The sequence below is a fragment of the Oratosquilla oratoria genome, chromosome 15 (assembly GCF_046742065.1).
Source record: "Oratosquilla oratoria isolate Oo_2021 chromosome 15, ASM4674206v1, whole genome shotgun sequence".
NCBI lineage: Eukaryota > Metazoa > Arthropoda > Malacostraca > Stomatopoda > Squillidae > Oratosquilla > Oratosquilla oratoria.
This window is the reverse complement of record NC_134791.1, coordinates 56,693,864-56,716,414: the sequence shown is the minus strand read 5'-3', so window position 1 is coordinate 56,716,414 and position 22,551 is coordinate 56,693,864. Positions and strand designations below refer to the sequence as shown.

The 22,551-nt window shown below is 40.3% G+C and overlaps 1 protein-coding gene across 3 annotated transcripts in view; it reads left to right on the top strand.

The window, feature by feature from the left end:
- Caf1-105 (chromatin assembly factor 1, p105 subunit) overlaps positions 1–22,551 on the top strand; it is a 92,225-nt gene that overhangs the window by 49,052 nt on the left and 20,622 nt on the right. For 2 of the 3 annotated variants that reach the window (XM_076198927.1, XM_076198928.1), the window contains exons 11-12: positions 3,807–3,936; positions 11,511–12,072. In XM_076198927.1, the coding sequence (XP_076055042.1) occupies positions 3,807–3,936; positions 11,511–11,714 (334 nt within the window). In that variant the 3' untranslated portion in view covers positions 11,715–12,072. Of the gene's footprint in view, positions 1–3,806; positions 3,937–11,510; positions 12,073–22,551 lie in introns of those variants that run through there. The other variant, XM_076198929.1, reaches the window with a different exon arrangement.

The window sequence follows — 22,551 nt, the reverse complement described above, 5'->3', positions numbered from 1 at the left end:
GGATGATGTTGTGACTGCATGAGGAGGAATGGGTGGGGGGGTGGGGGTGGGGTAGTATGTGTGAGTAATTTTTGACGCAGCCCGAAGGGATTTCTCCCCGTCCTCGCCTTATATGCAAAGGGGGACGGAGAGGGGGGGGGTCGCCGATTAAATGAAGCGGCCTTGCTGTGGATGTGCTGTGTCTTGCGACACTGCTTCTGACCCAGGGCGGTGGGCAGGGTGCAGGGATGACCCGTCATCCAGGAGGTGCTCAGATGAGAGGAAGGGTGGGAGGGGTGTGGAGTGTATTTAGGGATGAAATGGGTGGGAGTGTTTTTATGCCTTTCCCTTTTTGGCTACCTCCCTTGGAAGGGGGAAAAAGCCTTGGTATATGTATGTATGTATGTACACACTGGCCATATAAATATTTTGTGAAATCATATCCACTTCTCAGCATACACATTAGATCCTTTGGAAGAGTTAGATGCTGGTGATATTCTTTCAGCTGCCATTTCACTGTGAGAGAATAATCACAACAAACACGTATTTGGACTTAATTCTGCCCTGAAAACAGTGTTTTATAAATGGGATTAACTGCCATACCATAATCATTGAACACTGTATGTTCCCATATTTCTTTAGCATTTCCATCCTCATATGCCTTTTCTAACTCTTGCATGGTTAAAGGTACTGGTTTTGGCTTGCAGAACATTAGTGACAACTGGTGATTGAACTCCATTTTGAGTACAAAGTTCTTGAGGCATCCCATTGCTGGCTGCCACAAATTCGACGATTCATCACAAAGTTTGCAGCATTGATCATGCAACTCATTGTCAGTGTTGATATGACTGAACACTACATTGCTTGGCAGTAGATTTAAGTCTGGTATCTGTAATTATGAGGCAAAATTCATTAACAAACAAACCATGCTTGTTGTCCAATTCATATTGACATGGGGGCTCATCCAATGTAGGTTTGTTAATATGAAGTTAGTAGCTGTATGATTTCCATTAGTCATGTCTGACTTTCAGTTTTGATAGGCACCTCCAAACTTGGCATTGCTTTTAATTTAGTATTAATTGGGTTGAGTGTAATGAGAAATAGACATTTGGGAATGGATGCGAAGAGGAGACTGTATGAAGGAGTGATTGTGCCAACAGCACTGTATGGGGCAGAAACGTGGAACATAAGAGAAGAAGAGAGAAGGAGTTTGAATGTGTTTGAGATGAGGTGTCTGAGAAGTATGGTGGGGGTTACTAGGCTAGATAGAGTGAGAAATGAGGAGGTGAGGAGGAGAACAGGGGTGAAAAAGGATTTGGGAGAGAGGGTTGATGAAAGAATATTAGGATGGTTTGGACACATGGAAAGAATGAGTGACGAAAGACTAGTAAAAGAGGTATGGAAGGCAGATGTGGAGGGAGTGAACATGAGGGGACGTCCTAGGATGAGGTGGATGGATGGGGTGAAGGGGGCTTTGGGGAAGAGGGGAATGTCTGTTGAGGAAGGAAGGGAGAGGACGGAAGACAGAGGTGAGTGGAGAATGGTTGTATATGGATGATGTTGTGACGACATGAGGAGGAATAGGCGGGGGGGTGGGGTAGTATGTGTGAGTAAATTTTGACGCAGCCCAAAGGGATTTCTCCCCGTCCTCTCCTTATATGCAAAGGGGGACGGAGAGGGGGGGTCGCCGATTAAATGAAGCGGCCTTGCTGTGGATGTACTGTGTCTTGCGACACTGCTTCTGACCCAGGGCGGTGGGCAGGGTTCAGGGATGACCCGTCATCCAGGAGGTGCTCAGATGAGAGGAAGGGTGGGAGGGGTGTGGAGTGTATTTAGGGATGAAATGGGTGGGAGTGTTTTTATGCCTTTCCTTTTGTGGCTACCTCCCTTGGAAGGGGGAAAAAGCCTTGGTATATGTATGTATGTATTAATTGGGTTGAGGAGACTATGCTTCACATCTTGTTTGGATGGCTTCATCTCCATTGCACTAGATCCTTTCTTACAGCATACGGTTCCTAAGTGACCCTTCACTGTGCTTGCAATAGTTACAAGTGGCACCCTTATAATGTCACTCGTTCACTTAGTTGTTGTTCTTGTTGTCGTTCCCTAGACTGTCTGTCCGAGCAGTCCCGTCTCCCCAAGGAATGCCACAGCCGAAACTGGATTTTCCCACAAAGCCTTTATAGAGTGTATGTTGTGTTGTTTGCATGCATGATTGTGTATAATGCAGTCTTCCATTATGTGTTGTATGGTATGGGGTGAAGTGTTACATCCTGGGCAGCTGTTCACAATGCGGTCATCCAGCCTCTTCTGGTAGCTTAGAAGTGCTGGGTGGTGGCCGCAACGCAGTCATACAAAACAAAGCCCTAAAAACAATTATAGGCTGCACAAATACAACACCTACAGACCATTTACACCATGAAACAAAAGTCCTCAAAGTCAAGGACCATCTCATTCACTTAAATGACTGCTTTGATGTTTAACCATAGACAGTTTCCTTGGTTACTTTGACAGTGTCCTCAGTATTAATAGCAACCTTAAAAGCATAGGCAAAATCCAGCTCATTGTCTTTGATCTTGAACAGATGAAGTGTGTGCATAGTACTTTGTTCTGAGGGTTCCTAACTGATGCAAAGTAGCATGTTACAGTGTCTCAACATATCTGGCCCACAAGTTCTTGAACTTTTTTGCCATTGCATGACACTCCAGAACTTGAAATGTACACAGAAATCACTTGCGGTCAAACTGTTTCTTCATGAACACCCAATTTCATCCAGTAACAGTTCATTGATATCTTTTGTTGGTGACTGATGTGCTGAAAGTTCTACCAATACAGTAGTTTGAAAGTAGTAGCTAACTGTTTTTTCAGAAATATTTCTGCCATTTTCTTGCCTGGAAAGGAATTTTTACCAAGAAATGTGTAGAACCTGGCATAATTGTCCAAAAAATGTGCAGTTGAATTGAATGGTGTGAAGCTTGTACTTGCCGTCGCCACATTTGTTGCAATTGGTGTGGCTGTGCTAGACTTTTATCTGGTAAAATGATCATTCTAAACAAGCAAGGTCCTCCTTTTGTTGGCATTCCATACTTTTAAAAATTTCTTTTAATGTTGCTTTTACTGCTGCATCTGCTGCCATAACAGGTTGATGAGCTCCATAATTTCACCCATTGGTGAAATCTGTGGTCGAAACACTTCTCCATAATACTGACCTACTCATTGTACCAGTAAATCCTGTTGTATTTTCAGGGTATCATAATCACTGTTGAATATATTATCATAGATATAAATACAGTGATAAGTAGAAATGGTCTACACTCCAGATTTTATTCAACACTAGGATAAACAGGACTAGTTTTCTGTCATACAGTGACATCTTTTTGGAATATTCTGTAGTGTCTGTTCATAACCAGGACCTTTTCACATGTAATGGAATATTCAAGAATTGATAATCAGCATAACAATCAAAATAACAATTGATTTTTATCAATAGAATAGTATATGTATGTGGTGACTTGATAACTACATGTGTCTAGTACATCCCATACCAGCAGATCCTCTGTATCTATTGTGTCTAACTTTCTCTGATCTAATTATCACTATTATGTCACTTCTCCTTTTGCAATGTGGCTTGGGATCATCTTGTTTCTTGCATGACTAATAGTTATAAGATTATGAGAAGGACAAAAGAGTGAACAAAGAATTTGTGTGCAAGTTTGGGTTGGAAGTTGATTTTGTGTATTATTGGATATCCTTTTTTATGTTAATTGTAGAGGTATGGAGACTAAGTAAGAGAGAAATTATAATGATAATTTTGTCTCCATCTACAGCAAACAAGGCAAGAGAGTGCAGCTTATCACCCTATCACGTACTGTGTCCGTGAAAGACGAAAACCATTTGGAATCTGGAACATTGAACCATAGGACGCAAACCACAGTTTCTTCAGAAGGGGACAAAAAGGTATGACCAATGTTATTCCTTGACCTCCACCCTCTATAACTTCTCCCTCTCACCTTCTAACTCCCATCTCATGTCATCCTCTTTTCCTATTCATATCTGCTTCCCTTCCTTACCCCTACATCTTCCTTCCCATCTTTCTGTCTTCATTCTCCCTTCCCCCTCCTTTCCTCCTTCCTTCCACTTCTCCTCCCCTATTTTCCTCCTTTCTTATCCTTTCTTTCTTTCCTCTTCTTTTCCTCTTCTTTCTTTCTTCCTTATTTTTTCCTCCCTCCTCCTCCCTCCTTTCCTCCTCACTTCCTCCTCCCTCCTTTCCTCCTCCTCCCTCCTCTCCTCCTCTTGTTCCTCCTCCCTTCTAGCTTCAGGCTTCTCTTATCTTCCTTTCTTCATCCTTCCTTCTTTTTTCATCACTCCTTCCTCCTCACTTCCTCTTTTCTTCCTTTTTCCAACATTCTTCCCTACCTCCCTTTTTTCTCATTTCCTGCATGCCTAACTTTCTTCTTCCTGCTCTTTCTCCCTGTCATCCCTTCTTCCCAGTCCACTCTTTCTCTTCTCTTATAGTCTTTCCATTCTTCAATTCCCCCTTCTATCTTGACTTCCCTCTCTTCCCTCCTTCCCCTCGCTTGTCTTGATTCCCTTCTTCCCAGTCCACACTTTTTCCTTTCTTCCTCCCTGTCTTTCCTTTCCATTCTTCACTGTTCTCATTTCTATTTTCACTTCCCTCTCTTCCCTCCCCTCTTTCAGCCTCACCTCCCTTGTCTTTAGCTATTCCTATATTTTCTGTGCATTTCTTGTTCCCTGGTACAATTTCTCTATTTCTTTCTTGTTTTTCAGTTTGTCATTCACATACAGAATAGTTTTGGTTGATCCTTACATTTTTCTATTATGTATTTTTCATAATTTCTTTTCATAATTTCTTTTTTCTTCCCTGCATATTTTTACATATATATATTTGCCACTTTCTAGGATTTTTCTCTTTTTTCCATCATTTCCTAGCTTTATCTTTGTCTTACTGCACCTTCTGTTAAACCAGCATTTAATATATTCCTTTTCCTGTTTTTGTCTTGGTACATATTTATCCACCCCTTCATTATAGATTTCCATCAGAATCTTCCATTTTTCTTCCACTCATGTCTCTTCATTGTGGAATTTTTCCCAACTCACTTCTTGAAATTTTTTCGTAAGTTTCACTAAGTCAGTTTTACTACACTAGTCACTCTTTTCTGTATTTCTCATTTCTATCTATATATATTTCCTCCTGTAGTTCTAGCTGAAGTAATATGTGGTCACTTCCCAATTGGTGTCTTGTATTCAATTTTATTCACAATTTCAGGTTCTAACATAAAGAATGAATCTAGTCTCAATGGTTCTTCATTATTTCTATATTTGGTGTTTTCCTTTACCCATTGTGTCATTGTATATTCCATAGTCATGTCAAGTAATACATATCCCCATAATTCCTCTCCACCTTTTGCTATCATCTCTTCCCAACAGATTTCTTTGCAGTTAAAATCTCCCATAAATATCATGTTTCCTTCATCTTTCAACACCCTGTTTAATGAAATCCTTGTATCTTAACATTTTAGAGAAATCTCCCTCCAAGAACCTAATTTTGGGGACACATAAATCACCACAAATATTTTTTTTCATGTCCTTATCTTTAACTCTTATCATGATAATTTCTACACTGTTCCCTTCATTTGTAACCTTTGTCACATTTAAATTTTTCTTAGATAAGAACATGACTCCACCCTGTTTTTCCTCTCTGTTTCTAAGTCAGTGATTATATTATCCATTTCCAACACTGTTAGGTGATTGTGGACCCCTTAATTTTGTCTCTACTATTGCCATTATGTCTGGTTTCATTTCTGACAACTATTCATTAAGCTCATTTAATCATGAAATTAAACAATTTATATTAGTATATGCCACTTTTAATTTTCTGCACTCTCCATCCCTTTCCTTGTTCATTTTGTTTCCTTTTCTTGAAGATACCATTTTCTCAATCTCATGTCTAACACACTCCAAAAAGAACTTTTTTCTCAGTCTTTTCTTTTCTCATTTTTTCTTTAGCTTCATTTCTTAATGTCTTCTCTCCCTCTTTCCTCAAGGTTCATATCTCTTTTTATTCATACATCTTTATAGTGCTCAGTATTTCCTAACTTACATATTCTTACTCATATCTCTTCTGCTGCCCTTTGTGACCTTAGTTTGATCTTTATGGGTCAATTTCTTTCTACATACTGTACCATTCTATGCACTTCCTCTGTTTCCTTTTCTAATTCTTGCTCTTTATCTTGTACTATTCTCAAAACATCTTTTGTTGATTCTCTTTGTCACAAATCTGTTTCATTTAGACCAAATACCAGTATACACTTCCTTTTGTCTACTGTAACTCTCACCAAAATTTCCTCTTCTGTGGTTACCTGAATGACTGTTTCCTTAGCACTCCCCTGCATTTGTTGCCAAACAATTTCCTTAAAAAAAAAATACCTTATCTTTTTCATGATCTTTCCATTCCTTCCTACTTTCTCCCAATTTTCTCAGTCATTGCCTTCATTTCTTCATTCACCTCTTTTATGGTCATATTGTTTGAGGTATCTTTGCTTTTCAGTTCCTCATTTTCATGTTTGATCTCAAATTGTTTCAGCATTTGCTTTCCTTAGTTCACTAATCTCTTTGTAATATACATCTTGTTGATCAATGACCCTTGAAACTAATTCTTTCAAAGCTCTCATTTCTTCTCTATATGTCCATAATTCTACTCAAGTTACCTCTTTTATATCATAATCCTGAAAATGGCCTTTCTTCATAGCTATTTAGTATAAAAGCCATAGACTGATCCCTAACAGTTTTCACCCTAATCATACATCTGCAATACCTCTTACCATGCCCTCCTGTCTGTCCTGTCATAAGCCTTTTCCATATTCATAACTTACCTTGTGCCAAAAACTCCTCACAAATCGGCTCTACCACAAAATTCTGATCTACGCATCCTATACCACAGCAATGACAGTTGTTGATCACATCACTTGCAGACAATACACAAGCACATGGATGTGGATAAAACAATACATACATACCAAAGGCTTTTTTCCCCCTCATAAGGGAGGTAGCCAAAAAACAAAGGCATAAAAACCACTCCCACCCATTCCTTCCCTAATACACTCCACACCCCTCCACCCCTCTTCCCTCCCTCTTATCTTGGCACCTCCTGGATAAAACAGTAGTGTATGCAAGAATTATACATGAATTTAAGAGCAAACTAGACACTGCGAGATAGAAAGACGGGACACCACAAGCATAGCTCTCCTTCCCGTAAGATACTAGGTAAATACATACCTACCTGTAACCTCACGCCCATCATCCAACCCCCAACCTGCATTCTTACCCACACCTTTGCCATCCACCACCCTCCTCCCCAACCACTCCAATACCTCCTAATCTTGATCCTAACCCTAATCTATCTTTACCCCAACCCCATATAGTAACCCACATGTACAGAACACATGATGTCAACATCTTACATTGATGGCCAAAAAAAACATGAACTCAAACACTTCCTCAAGCAACACAACATACACATTCCCATCATACAAGAAACAAAAATATAACTCAAAAAACACCTTAATTTCATAATTTCTTCACCATCAGATAAGACCAGACCAATGGCAACAGTGGTAGATTCATCATTGATTCACCAGCCCATCTCCCTCATTGACATAAATACCACTACCAAATCCCTCTCTCCCACAGACAGCACCACTGAAACCCAATCACTCCTAATCCGAACTGGTAACAAATCCACAATCACAATAGTTAACATGTACATCATTGTGTGTTGGAAAAAAAGGATTGTGGTACTCCCCCAGGTAGGCGTAGCTCCTCCTTGGGGATCAGTGCCATCTGCGTAGAGCTGATGGCCAGGGGTAGTTGCTGCTGATTGGCCCCCAACTCTTGGGGTTGGGGGGTGGTCCCACGACGTAGACGTTGCAGCTCCAGGACCTCATCTCTACATCAACAACACTCTAATACCACACACAAACACACCGAAAATTCTTGGTGTAACATACGATACATCCATGTCTTTCAAACAACACCTCACAAACATAAAAAACAAATGCACACCTAGACTTAACGCACTTAAGTCAATCACAGGAACAACATTTGGACAAAACAAAGAAACTAATATAACAATATACAAACAATGCATACGCTCAGTGATGAATTATGCGAGTCCTGCATGGGCTCCTAATCTCAGTGAGACACACCACAACACCCTTCAAATCATACAAAACAAAGCCCTAAAAACAATTACAGGCTGCACAAATACATCACCTACAGACCATTTACACCATGAAACAAAAGTCCTCAAAGTCAAGGACCACCTCGACATGAGAGGCACACAAACACTTGCTGCAGCCACCACAAACACATCACACCCGCTACACTACATAGCAGAACACCCACACACACCAAGAAACATTAAAACTACACCCAAAGACCTTTATTACGCACAGATACTCTCTTCTCTTCCTCCACAACCACCAAATACCAGCCTCCGGAAACATATTCATAATCATATCACTCACCGCTCCATTAACACACTTAAAGACAACACACTGCTGCATGCCAGACCCCCTGATATCCACCCTTCTGAATCCTCTCTCCCACGAAAGGACAGAGTCCACTTGGCCAGACTGCGATGCGGTCACCACCCAGCACTTCTAAGCTACCAGAAGAGGCTGGACGACCGTGTTGTGAACAGCTGCCCAGGATGTAACACTTCACCCCATACCATACAACACATAATGGAAGACTGCATTATACACAATCATGCACACAAACAACACAACATACACTCTATAAAGGATTTGTGGGAAAACCCAGTTTCGGCTGTGGCCTTCCTTGGGGAGACGGGACTGCTCGGACAGACAGTCTAGGGAACGACAACAACAACAACAACAACAACATGTACATCATCCCCAATAGTTCCCAATAACTTCAGGCCTAATGTCAACCAACTTGCCACCATCCCCAGCCTTATCGTGGGTGGTGATTTCAAGTCAAAGTCGTCAGCCTGGTTTGTCAAAAACAATGACATGGTCATAAGGCTTGATCTGCAGATGCAGTTTTTATTGATCATGAACAACACCCATAATCACAAACATATCCCACATCAAGCCCACTACACCCTCACCTCTCCTGACATCACCTTCTGTTCCCCCTGTTTAACCCCAACAACCTCTTGGAAAATAGTCAGAGCCCACAGATCTGACCATATTCCAATCATCACCAAAACATGATACACCCCAGCTGGCTACAGACATATACACCAGTTACAAAAGAACAAACTAGGAAGTTTTCACTGAAGAGACATACGTTTTCAGAGACTGAACAGTACATCAATCACAGACATACACCGCTATGTACACCTTCAGTACAACCATACAAAATGCAGACAAGAAATACATCCCCAGAGACAAAAGAAAATCACACAACCCAAACTTTACATCAGAAATCCAAAGCCTCATCAGTGTTACACACTTAGATACAATACCCCCAACACCTGTCCCTCAGAGCAAAACAGATCAAATATAAGCTCTAAACACTGAGATCAACAAAAGACATGAACAAAAATCACAAAAGTTGCAAACATTTGTCAACACAATCATGAAACACACCAAAAAACAGTACAAGACAACAGCATTACACTATCCAGCAGTAACATAACACACTCTGACACAGCAATAACCACAACAACAGTCAACTTACCCTCAAACAGACAACAAGCAAACACACTCAAAAATCATATTGCAAAGAGAAGCCATCTCACCCCTCCCTGATGACCAATGCATCATTTGATGCAAGAAAGACTTCCCCACAGACCCAGAATAAACACCATACACATCCAGACAAAGCATATAATCCATACTCTCAAGCATTCATCCACCTAAAACACCTTGGACCACATGACATAAAGCACTCACCAACATTGTAAACTGCAGCTATTCACACAACATTATACCCAGCATTTGGAAACATGGGAAAATCATCACAATCCCCAAACCCAACAAAGACCCATAAGTTCCAGCATCACACCACCCAATCTCAGTTCTCTGCACCCCCTACAGAGTAATAGAATGCCTCATACTACAGCTCATCACACTTCATACCCCCTTGCTGATTCACTGTTTTAGACCACTACACTACAAACATTCCATTGATAGATCTTAATTCAGATTAGTCCCCACACAGAACACTTCTCATAACACTAGATATTAGTAAAGCTTTTGATGCCATCCCCCCATCACAATCTCACAAACAAAATATATAACACAGACATGGCACTAATACTAAAAGATGGTTAGCCAATTATCTGGCAGGTAGAAATGTCCATGTGTCATGTAATGGCCAATCATTGCAAACCTGAAATTTTAAGAACTTAATACCATAGGGCTCAGTTCTATGCCCCATGCTCTTTAATCTATACATGCATGACAGACCCACACCTGACACCTCAGAAATACAAATATCTTCTTACATAGACAACATAAGAATTACATGCAAATATTGTAATGCATGCAGAGCTGGAGAAATACTACAAATATACCTCAACACACTCAACACCTGGTTCTCTACAAATACATACATACATACATATACCAAGGCTTTTTCCCCCTTTCAAGGGAGGTAGCCAAAAAGGGAAAGGCATAAAAACACTCCCACCCATTTCATCCCTAAATACACTCCACACCCCTCCCACCCTCCCTCTCATCTGAGCACCTCTCTACAAATAGACTCAAAATAACCCCAACCAAATCTACAATTACACATCTCACCAATTGGATAGTGGAACATATACATACCACACCTCATCAACAACACACTCATACCTCACATACATATACTCAAGATTGTTGGCATAACATACAATACATCCATGTCATTCAAACAACATTTCACAAACATAAGGAACAAGTGTACCCCTAGATTTAACAGGCTGAAATCAATTGCAGGAAAAATATTTGGACAAAACAAAGAAACTTATTACAGTATAAAAACCGTGCATATTCTCAATGATGAACGATGCAAGCCCCCCTTGGGCTCCTAATCACATATAGACACTCCACAACACACTGCAGACTATACAAAACAAAGCCCTAAAGACAATTACAGTAAGGATGATAGTGCTTATTGAGTACATAAAAAAATAAACACTTCAGTATTTGTTTATCAGTTGTATCACATTTTGGCAAACATCAGGTTATCGCCCTTTTAAAATGAGGCTACATCTTGGAGACAGACCACTGATCAGGAAGGAGACATTTGTGATGCAGTCTCATAGAATTACAGTAGATATTTTGGGCATGGACTAAGTAAACATCCTAGTCATTTTCCTTATTTTGGCTAAAGGTGAGTTTCATGTGAATCTTAACTTGTCAGAAGTGATGGCAAGAGAATTTGGACTATAGCAGGTTATTTTATGCTTATTTTCTTTCTTCAAACAATTTAATGAAATGGGTACAAGTAATATAGACTGCCATATATATCTATCATGTGCTGTTTTCTTACAGGTGGCGTCAATGGAAGTGGACAGTGGCACAGCACAGGAATTTGAAGATGCTCATAATAGTCCTGTTAAAGTTATGCCAAAGGAAGATTCATCAGCAAATAGTTTGGTCTCTTCTACAGTATCTAATAAAACACCAAGGAGGGTTCCACTCATTACTCTGTCCAGCCCCAAAAGCAAAAAATTTGGCAATACAGATTCAAGATGAGGTGTTGGATGTAATTTTTTAAGTACTAGTATGTAATTGAATTTATTTGATAAAGTCTTTCTTCTTCCCTCTATATATATGTATATTTATATATATATATATATCTTTATGTCTATATACCAAGAGCTTTTTCCCCCATATAATGGAGGTAGCCAAATCAAAGGTACGTACCTATTCTTACCCATTCCACTCCCATCCACTACCCATTCCCACCTCTCATCTTAGCTATACATGGATGACGAGTCATCCCTATATCCTGCCCATTGCCCTGGGTCGGAAGCAATGCAACAAGATACATTTCATCAACAGCAAAGCTACTTCACTTAACCTGCATTCCCCTCTCCGTCTCCACATGCATATACAGGTAAACGTCGACTTACGATGGCCGCGACTTACGATTGTTCGACTTTACGATGACGACGACGACGACGACGATATGATAATTTAACCCCTTCCATACGGTGCCGCACACGTAGGCGTCATGAGGAGCAAGTGGATTCGCGACGCTGCCATATCGGCGTCTTGATTATATTTATTGTAGTCGCCCCTGTGTTTTTACATTCTCTCAAATGATTCATTCTCTGTGGTTTTCAAAATTCGCGGGTGAAAGAGAGAACGATCGATATAAGCGGTGACTATATTTTATGATGCGAGTATTATTACGTCACGTCGTACGGCTGGCATTGGCTGCTGCCCGCGAGATTTAAGTTTCGTACTGAAAATACATATTATAGTGTTTGAATATGGTAAAAAGGATAAAAATAATTAAATAAACTACTGTACATGTTTAATAGGCTATATTCAGTATCTCTGGTGGTTAATATACAGGTAGGCTAGGTACAGTGACCACGGAACAGAGTGGGGATCGACTTACGATGAGATCGTCTTACGATGGCTCTATCGAAACCTAATGCCATCGTAAGTCGACGTTTACCTGTATATATATATATAGATATATACACACACATACATATACCAAGGGCTTTTTCCCCTCTTACATAGGAGGTAACCAAAATCAAAGGCATAAATCCACTCACACCCATTTCATCCCCACGTACTCCACTCACATTCACCACCCCTCTCTCCCTCTTTTCTTGGCTCCTGGATGACTGGTCATCCCTGCATCTCACCCACTGTCCTGAGACAGAAGCAATGTAACAAGACACAGCACATCCATGATAAGGCTGCTTCATTTAATTGGCAACCTCTCTCTGTCCCCTCATACAGAAAAAGAGAAGACTGGGAGAAATCCCTTAAGGCTGCATCAGAATATCATTCACACACACTCCCTCATCCCTCACCTACTCCCATGCATCACAGCATCATCCATACACAAGCATTCTCCACTCACCCCTATCTTCTGTCTTCTCCCTTCCTCAACAGACATTCACCTCTTTCTCATTGCCCCTTTTACCCCCATCCATCCATTCCATCTTTGGTTGCCCCCTCATGTTCACTACCTCCACTCCACCTGTGCCTTCTACACCTCATTTACTAATCTTTCTTCACTCTCCATTTGTCCAAACCATCCCAATACTCTTTCATCAACCCTATCTCCCAACTTCCTTTTCAGACTCAAAATACCCCCAGCCAAATGTACAGCAACACTTCTCACCAATTGGACAAATGAACACAAATACATACCTCATCTCTATATCAACAACACTATAATACCACACACACACAACAAAAATTCTTGGTGTAACATACAATACATCCATGTCATTCAAACAACACATCACAAACAAAAAATAAATGCACACATAGACTCGACACACTTAAATCAATCACTGGAACAACATTTGGACAAAACAAAGAAACTAATACTACATTATACAAACAGTGCATACACTCAGTGATGAATTATGAGAGTCCAGCATGGGTACCTAATTTCAGTGAAACACACAAAGGATTGCAAAGGTGGAGCATGCTGACAGGAGACCTTTTGGTCCATATCTAGGTCAGATGCAAAAAAAAAAAATAATAATAATAAATTAATAAATAAAAACTATAATAATGTAAATAACAAATGAAATATATAAATAAATGCATAGGTATAGTTAAATAATAAACAAACAGGTAAATAGTAAATAATGATAAATTAATATAGGTATAGTTAGATAATAAACAGGTAAATAGTAAATAATAATAAATTAGCATATAACTAATAATAAATGAAAATCAAACGGACAAATGATGACAAAATAAAAACAAATAATATAAAATAAATTATAATCATTACAGCATCTTGCTTAGGTGTTTATCTAAATGATTCTTTAAGCTTCAAACCGAAGTACATTGCACTGCCTCTGCAGGAAGTTTATTCCACAACACCCTTCAGATCATACAAAACAAAGCCTTAAGAACAATTACAGGTTGCACATGTACAACACCTACAGATCATCTACACTATGAAATAAAAATCCTCAAAGTCAAAGATCACAAACACCTGCTGCAGCCTCCACAAACACAGCACACCTGCAACACTACACAGCAGAACACCCACACACACCAAAAAACATGAAAAAAAACACCCAAATACCTATCTCACACACAAATACTTTCTTCACATGCTCCAAAACCACCAAATACCAGCCTCTGGAAACATATAATCACATCATTCACTGCTCCATTAACACACAAAAAGACAACACATTGCTGCATACCAGACCCCCTGATATACATCCCCCTGAATCCTCTCTCCCATGAAAGGACAGAGTCCACCTGGCCAGACTGTGATACAGCTACCACCCAGCCCTTCTAAGCTACCAGAAAAGACTGGATGACTGCATTGTGTACAAATGCTCAGGATGTAACATTTCACCCCATACTAACACATCATGGAAGACTGCATTATACACAATCATGCATGCAAACAACACAACATACACTCCATAAAGGATTTGTGGGAAAACCCTGTTTCAGTCATGGCATTCCTTGGGGAAATGGGACTGCTCAGACAGACAGTCTAGGGAACAACAACTCCCTTTCCACCCCCAGTTCTCCTCCTCACATCATTTCTCACTCTATCCATCCTAGCAACCCCTATCATACTTCTCAGGCACCTCATCTCAAATACATTCAAACTTCTCTCTTCCTCTGTTATTTTCTGTTTCTAACCCATACAGTGCTGTCAACACAATGACTCCTTCATATGATCTCCTCTTGGCATCTATTCCCAAATGTCTTACTTCGCATTACACTTTTTAATCCCCAAAGCATTTACTTCTCTCAATCTACATTTTACCACTCCTCCCTTTCCTGCCACATTTGCACCAAAGTATCTAAAACTATCCACTTCCTCCAGTCTCTCCTTTAATACTCTTCCAATCTGCTGCCACTTTTTCCCCTTGTCCATCTCACCTTATTTTTACCCATATTTATCTTCAACTTCCTTTTCTCACACCTTCTCAAACTCTGTCACTAACTTACTCAGACCCTTTGATCCTGCCACAAGTGTAGTGTCATCAAGCAGCAACTGGCTTATCTCCCACTTTTCTCCATTTTCTTTAACCATCTCCAATCCCTGACCCATTACCCTTGCATTTACCTCTCTCACTACCCCATCCATGTATAAATTGAACAACCATGGTGACATGACACATCCCAGGCAAAGTCACACCTTTACCCCAAACCACTCACTCTCTCCATTTCCCATTCTAACACAGGTTCTATTCTCATAAAAACTCTTGACTGCTCTTAACAGCTTTCCTCCCATTCCATATATTTGCAATACCTCCCACAGTGCCTTCCTGTCTACCCTGTCATAAGCCTTTTCCAAATCCATAAAGGCCCAAAAAACATCCTTACCTTTTCCTAAAGCTTTCTCACATGTGTCTTACCACAAAAATCTGATCCACACAACCCCTACCTGTCCTAAACCCTCCTTTATCTTATGCTTTACTTCTCTTTTCTTTGTACCTCTCATGATTCGTCCTATTTTGTAACTAATCTGTGAATGCTCATTTCTCTTCTACAACCTTTTTTGCTTCCTCATCCCACCACTCGCCTTCCTTTTATTTCTTCTCCTCCTTGTTCCATACACCATCTTTGCACACCTTGTGACTCCCTCCTAGAACCATCCCCATTCCTCCACTTCTATTTCTACTCTATTCTTCACTCCCACTACTTTTTCAGCTTCTTGTACTCTCCTTTTCCTTCTCATTGAAGCAGTTTACTTAAAGCACCTCCGTATTTTCTGTCCTTTTCCTTTTTCTCCATCTATCCTCCACTCTCAACTTCCTTCCACCAAAAAATTATTTGATATTCCTCCACTCTCTCCCCTTAGAATATATGCACCCAAAACTCTTTCTACTTTTCTCCTGGTTACCACTATGTAGTACATAAGTGCCCTATCCACCACTCTCTCCCATATGTACTTTTGCTTGACTTTCTTCCTAAACACTGTATTTGATATCAACAGCTCTAGACACACCTTCACCATCAACTCTCCACAACAATTTTTTCCTGGAACTCCACACTTCGCAACTATTGGTTCATTTTCTACCCTAGTATTAGGTCTCCCAATAATACTTAATTGACATTCCCCCCTAATCCATCTATGCACTCATTTAAATCTATCCAAAAAGCCTCCCTTTCCTCTACACTCTTCTCACTACCAGGCCTATTTGCACTTACAAAAACCTACATCTCCCTTCCCAGTTTCACCTTCATCCACATTAACCTTGATACCTTCCACTCCACCACATGTTTACCTATCTCTTCACTTACTAGTATAGCCACCCCTTCTCTCCCTCATCCACTCTTCATTCCTGAGACCCTCTCAACTACACTTCCAAACTAAAACTTGCCCTTCCCTTTCAACTTAGTTTCACTCAATGCCAAGACATCCATCTTCTCATCTGTACCATATCCACACACATTAAATAACCCAAACCTTAGGGTTCTGGTTGGAAAACTCCCAGACCCTCTTTTGCCTTTAAATTTTATGGGGGGCTACAAGGAGAAGGATGTCTAGTCCTATCTCCATCCCATTTTTGTTGCCTTTTATGACTCAAGTAGGAATGCTTGGTGGCAGTATTCTTTTCCCCCATCACAGAGTTAGTAATAGATTCCTGTTAACCAGTGTGTTTTTTTTACCAAGTCATTGTGTTCTCAATTGTTATGCTTACAGGACATTTCCCTAAGAATCTACTTTACCGCTTGCTTCCCATTTCTTCCACTTGACCTCACTGCAGTTAAGATCTCCAATAAGGACTAAATTGCTACTTTGTTCAGTAATTTTCTTTAGGAAAATAACTGTGTCCATTTACATATCTTGAGGTTCTGCTTCATTCCAAACTCTTGTTTGTGCCACCATGGAGTCTCTTATTCTGCTTTTTAGTACTAGTTTGACTTTCACTAGACACAAAATATCAGGTTTATATATGTGGCTGATAATAAACCATATTATTTATTTACCTTATTTATTTATACATATATATTTTTTCCTCTCACCTTATGACAAAATAATAATAGTATTTTGGTGTTTTATATTACTGAGCGCCAGTTCTTCAGTTGAATTCACGAGTGCTTGCATTACAGTAAGAATGAATATTGGATCATACAAAAAAAAAAATGTTTTCTATATGCCTCATTTAAAACCTTTCGTGTGGTATTGTATGCTTGAGAAAATAAAAAATCTTTTAAGGTGGGTCTTAAAAGTAGCAAGTGTTGACTGCCGCTTTACTCTAATTGACAGCTTGTTGTAAAGGTGAGAAGCTGCATAAGCAAAAGATCTCTATGCAAAAGCTCTCTCATTTACTGCCTTTGGTTCATAAAGTCTATAAGTGTCTTCACTGCTCTGCTGAGACATCTGTGTTTCAGTCTCAGGTCTGGGTACCATGTCAACAATATACTTAGGTTGTTTGAACATATGGTGTTGTAAAATAACAAGCAACTCTATGCAAGCTGTTACTACAGGGACCCAGTGCAACTCAATCAGGTAATGTGTGGTTGGAGTTCTTGGAGGAAGTGAAAATATCAATGTGGCACACTTATTTAAAATGGTCTGGATTTCCTTCAGAAAGTAATAAGCCAGTCCCAAAAATATAGAATTGCAATAGTCAACATGAGACATAATAAGAGAATGTGCAAGTCCAATGAGAGTATATTTAGATACTTCTTCACAGCATAAAGATTCCTTATATGGTAACTACAAGTTTTAACTAGATTATTTATGTGATATTATCCCAGGTTTTTTACTGGTGGACTGGGATACAGTTGTAGGTCTCCAAGATCCAGGACATCAAACTCCGTCTCAGTGTCAGCTCTAAGACCACCTTTGATAAGAAGAATGTCTTGTTCTCAATTAGCTCGAGTTTTCTCATAAGCATCCAGACTTTTTATACCATGAAGAAGGGCTACTATTTTTTCCTTAATGTCGGCTACATTGTTGATCTGTCATCTGCATAGAAGCGATACTGCACACTATGAGCATCTAACAGGTCTGCCAAACTGCTTGTGTATAAAATGAAAAGTAATGGACCAAAGATAAACCCCTGGGATACACTAAATTGCAAGGGTTTTTGGTTCTGATAGAGACTGTCCAATGACAACACACTGAAAGTGACCTGTTAGGAATGACTACATAAGCAAATATGCTTCACCTCAAATTCCAAAGGAATGGAGGTCACAAAGTAGGAAACCATGATCTGTTGAGTCAAAGGCAACAGATAAAGCTAATACATACATATATCAAAGGCTTTTTCCCCCTTACATGGGGGGTAGCCAAAAAGAAAAAAGCCTAGAAACCACTGTCATCCATTCCATTCCCTTCATATTGCACTATCCTCCACCCTCCTCCCTCCCTCTTATCTTGGCACCTCCTGGATGACGGGTCATCCCTGCATCCTGTCTATTGCCCAGGGTCAGAAGCAGTGTCGCAAGACAGCACATCCATAGCAAGGCCGCTTCATAAATTCAGCGACCCGCTCTCCGTCCCCTTATGCAGAAAAGAAGACGGGGAGAAATCCCTTCGGGCTGCATCAAAATTTTTCTCATACATACTCCCTCACCCCCCATCCCCCACCCACTCCCCCTCATGCATCACAGCCTCATCCATACACAACCCTTCTCCATTCACCCCTATCTTCTGTCCTCTCCCATCCTTCCTCAACAGATATTCTTCTCTTCTGTAATGCCCCTTTTTCCTCATCCATCCATCTCATCCTAGGACACCCTCTCATATTCACTCCTAAATCTAATAGAACCAATAAGAATGTTCTACTAGAGCATGTGGCTACAATAAGGTCATTATGGATCCTACATAAGGCAGTTTCTGTAGAGTGCAGTTCTTTATATGCAGGTCAGTATTTAGTTAAAATTCCAGCTTCCTCAATAAAAGTTTATAGTTGGTCAAATATTATACATTCAACAATTTTAGATAGGAAAGTAAGGTTTAAATTGGACGGGAAAAAAAATTGTACTCATTATCAAGGCCAGCCCTTTTACACTGTGAATGTAGGAGAGAGAATTTTTCAGATTCCACAAAAATACAATCTGCAAAGTATTGATCAAGACCCAAATATAACAGCAGATTCATATGCCCTTACAATTTTTTAAATACAGATAGGATGTGATCAACAAATCTTATTTAGCCTCCCAATACATTCTCTAATGCTCTGTTCATCTACAGGATGAAATTCATAGAATATTACTGGAGGATTTCTGATGGTTGGGGCCAGTATATAAATAAATAAAAATAATGAAGAGGAACAAAGACATGAAAGCTCTTAGAGGAAACCAAAGTAAAAATATATATAAATATGTGCGTAAGTAACCACTGGGAAAAGTAAACTAACGAAGCAGAGCGCTTTCGTATAATTACATCTTCAGTGCAGATACAAAGAAGGAATTATAAGATGAAGAAACAAGGTACAGAATATATGACATAGTGAAGAGGGCATTCGGAGAGGTAGTGGAAGAAGTACACATGACGGACGTTTGGGCCGTCCTGGTAGCCAACAAGTATGGGACGTTTGGGCCGTCCTGGTAACCAACAAGTATGGGACAACTGCTCAGTTGACTGGGATAACGCTAAAGTCATCACATACAACAACAACATAACAGAAAGAAATTTAATTGAATACAGTTTGATCAAATCTAGTAAGGGGATAAATGTTAATCTTCATCAAGGTTTGTACAAATTAGATAGTTTTATTTCTCATGAAATTTCAAAATTGTTTGAATTGTAATATAAATTATGAGCAGTTGTCCCATACTTGTTGGTTACCAGGACGGCCCAAACGTCCCATACTTGTTGGCTACCAGGACGGCCCAAACGTCCGTCACGTGTACTTCTTCCACTACCTCTCCGAATGCCCTCTTCACTATGTCATATATTCTGTACCTTGTTTCTTCATCTTATAATTCCTTCTTTGTATCTGCACTGAAGATGTAATTATACGAAAGCGCTCTGCTTCGTTAGTTTACTTTTCCCAGTGGTTACTTACGCATTTGTGAACACACGCTCCTAGTGTTTTTATTGCATATAAATATGTATATAGGAGGGCATAAAAACTATTCCTAACCATTCAATCCCCACATACTTCACTCCCATCCACCCCTCTCTCTTATCTTGGCTCCTCCTGGATGACAGGTCATTCCTGCATCTCACTCACTGCCCTGGGTCAGAAGCAGTGTCACAAGACACAGCACATCCACAGCAAGGCCGCTTGATTAAATTGGCAACTCCATCCCCTTGTGCAGAAATGGAGAAGATAGGGAGAAAGCCCTTCAGGCTGTCAAATTATTTTTTACACATACTCTCCCCATCTTCCACCCACTCCCTCTCATGCATCACAGCATCATCCATGCACAACCATTCTCCATTCACCCCTATCTTCTGTCCTCTCCCATTGTTCCTCAACAGACATTCCCCTCATTCCTAATGCCCCTTTTACCCCATCCATCCATCTCACTCTTGGTTGCCCCCTCATGTTCACTCCTTTCACCTCTGCCTTCCACACCTTTTACTAATTTTTCTTTTTCAATCAAATGGTGAATATTTTTCGTAGAAAGAAGATCCTATAATTTGTTACTTAGGCTTTCTCTAAGATCTTTTGTCCCTTTGTTCATTCCCCTTCATTAGCATCTTTCCTAATCCAAATATATATTTTACTTTTCCTCTCATGCTCTTCTCCAAGACTTGCTGATTATTTCATTTGCCATGGCTTCAAACTTAAACTTTTTCATCGGACCTGTGCCATCCCTCTTATACTGACCTAACCTACAAATGCTGTCAATCTGGTCTGTTATTGCCATCCCTCTTATACTGACTTAACCTACACATACTGTCAATCTGGTCTGTTGCTGCCATCCCTCTTATACCGACCTAACTTATGCATGCTGTCGATCTGGTCTATTATTGCCATCCCTCTTATACTGACCTAACCTACACATGCTGTCAATCTGGTCTGTTATAGCCATCCCTCTTATACTGACCTAACTTACGCATGCTTTCAATCTGGTCTATTATTGCCATCCCTCTTATATTGACCTAACCTACACATGCTGTCAATCAGGTCTGTTATATCCAAGTGCTTCCCTAGAGACATTCAGGTAATTTCACTAATCTTTTTGCATCTCTTGCTCTTGGCTTAGCTTCCAAAAGGTGACATGTTCTCAGCAACCAAAGAGTAATACATCTAGTCATGTCAATTATATCTCTGACAAGATTCTATATATATAAAACCTTGACTATTCCTTGTAGGGTATCTCTGCCCTGTTGCTCCATGATCTCTTTAAAGGTTACTCTATCCTATCCTCATTTGTTATTGAGCTCTCCATGGTGTTGATTTTTTTTTAATTTGTCAGAGTTTCTTTTTGCCTTTTCAATTTGTTAGTCTGCATTCTGCACCAGTTTTATTCCCTTGTGCAGATTTTTGCTCCAGATCTTGCAATTCATCCTCATGAGAGAGTTTTTTTTTTTTTCCTCTCTCCAGCACTATGATCAAGTTTTTCAATGGACTTACCTTTTTGGGTGTGAAACCTTCAAATTATACCAAGATACAACAACAAAATTGTAATATGTGTGTGTATAATATATATATATACATACATATACCAAGGCTCTTTCCCCCTTCCAAGGGAGGTAGCCAAAAAGGGAAAGGCACAAAAACACTCCCACCCATTTCATCCCTAAATACACTCCACACCCCTCCCACCCTTCCTCTCATCTGAGCACCTCCTGGATGACGGGTCATCCCTGCACCCTGCCCACCGCCCTGGGTCAGAAGCAGTGTCGCAAGACACAGTACATCCACAGCAAGGCCGCTTCATTTAATCGGCGACCCCCCCTCTCCGTCCCCCTTTGCATATAAGGAGAGGACGGGGAGAAATCCCTTTGGGCTGCGTCAAAATTTACTCACACATACTACCCCACCCCCCACCCCCCCGCCCATTCCTCCTCATGCAGTCACAACATCATCCATATACAACCATTCTCCACTCACCTCTGCCTTCCGTCCTCTCCCTTCCTTCCTCAACAGACATTCCCCTCTTCCCCAAAGCCCCCTTCACCCCATCCATCCACCTCATCCTAGGACGTCCCCTCATGTTCACTCCCTCCACATCTGCCTTCCATACCTCTTTTACTAGTCTTTCTTCACTCATTCTTTCCATGTGTCCAAACCATCCTAATATTCTTTCATCAACCCTCTCTCCCAAATCCTTTTTCACCCCTGTTCTCCTCCTCACCTCCTCATTTCTCACTCTATCTAGCCTAGTAACCCCCACCATACTTCTCAGACACCTCATCTCAAACACATTCAAACTCCTTCTCTCTTCTTATGTTCCACGTTTCTGCCCCATACAGTGCTGTTGGCACAATCACTCC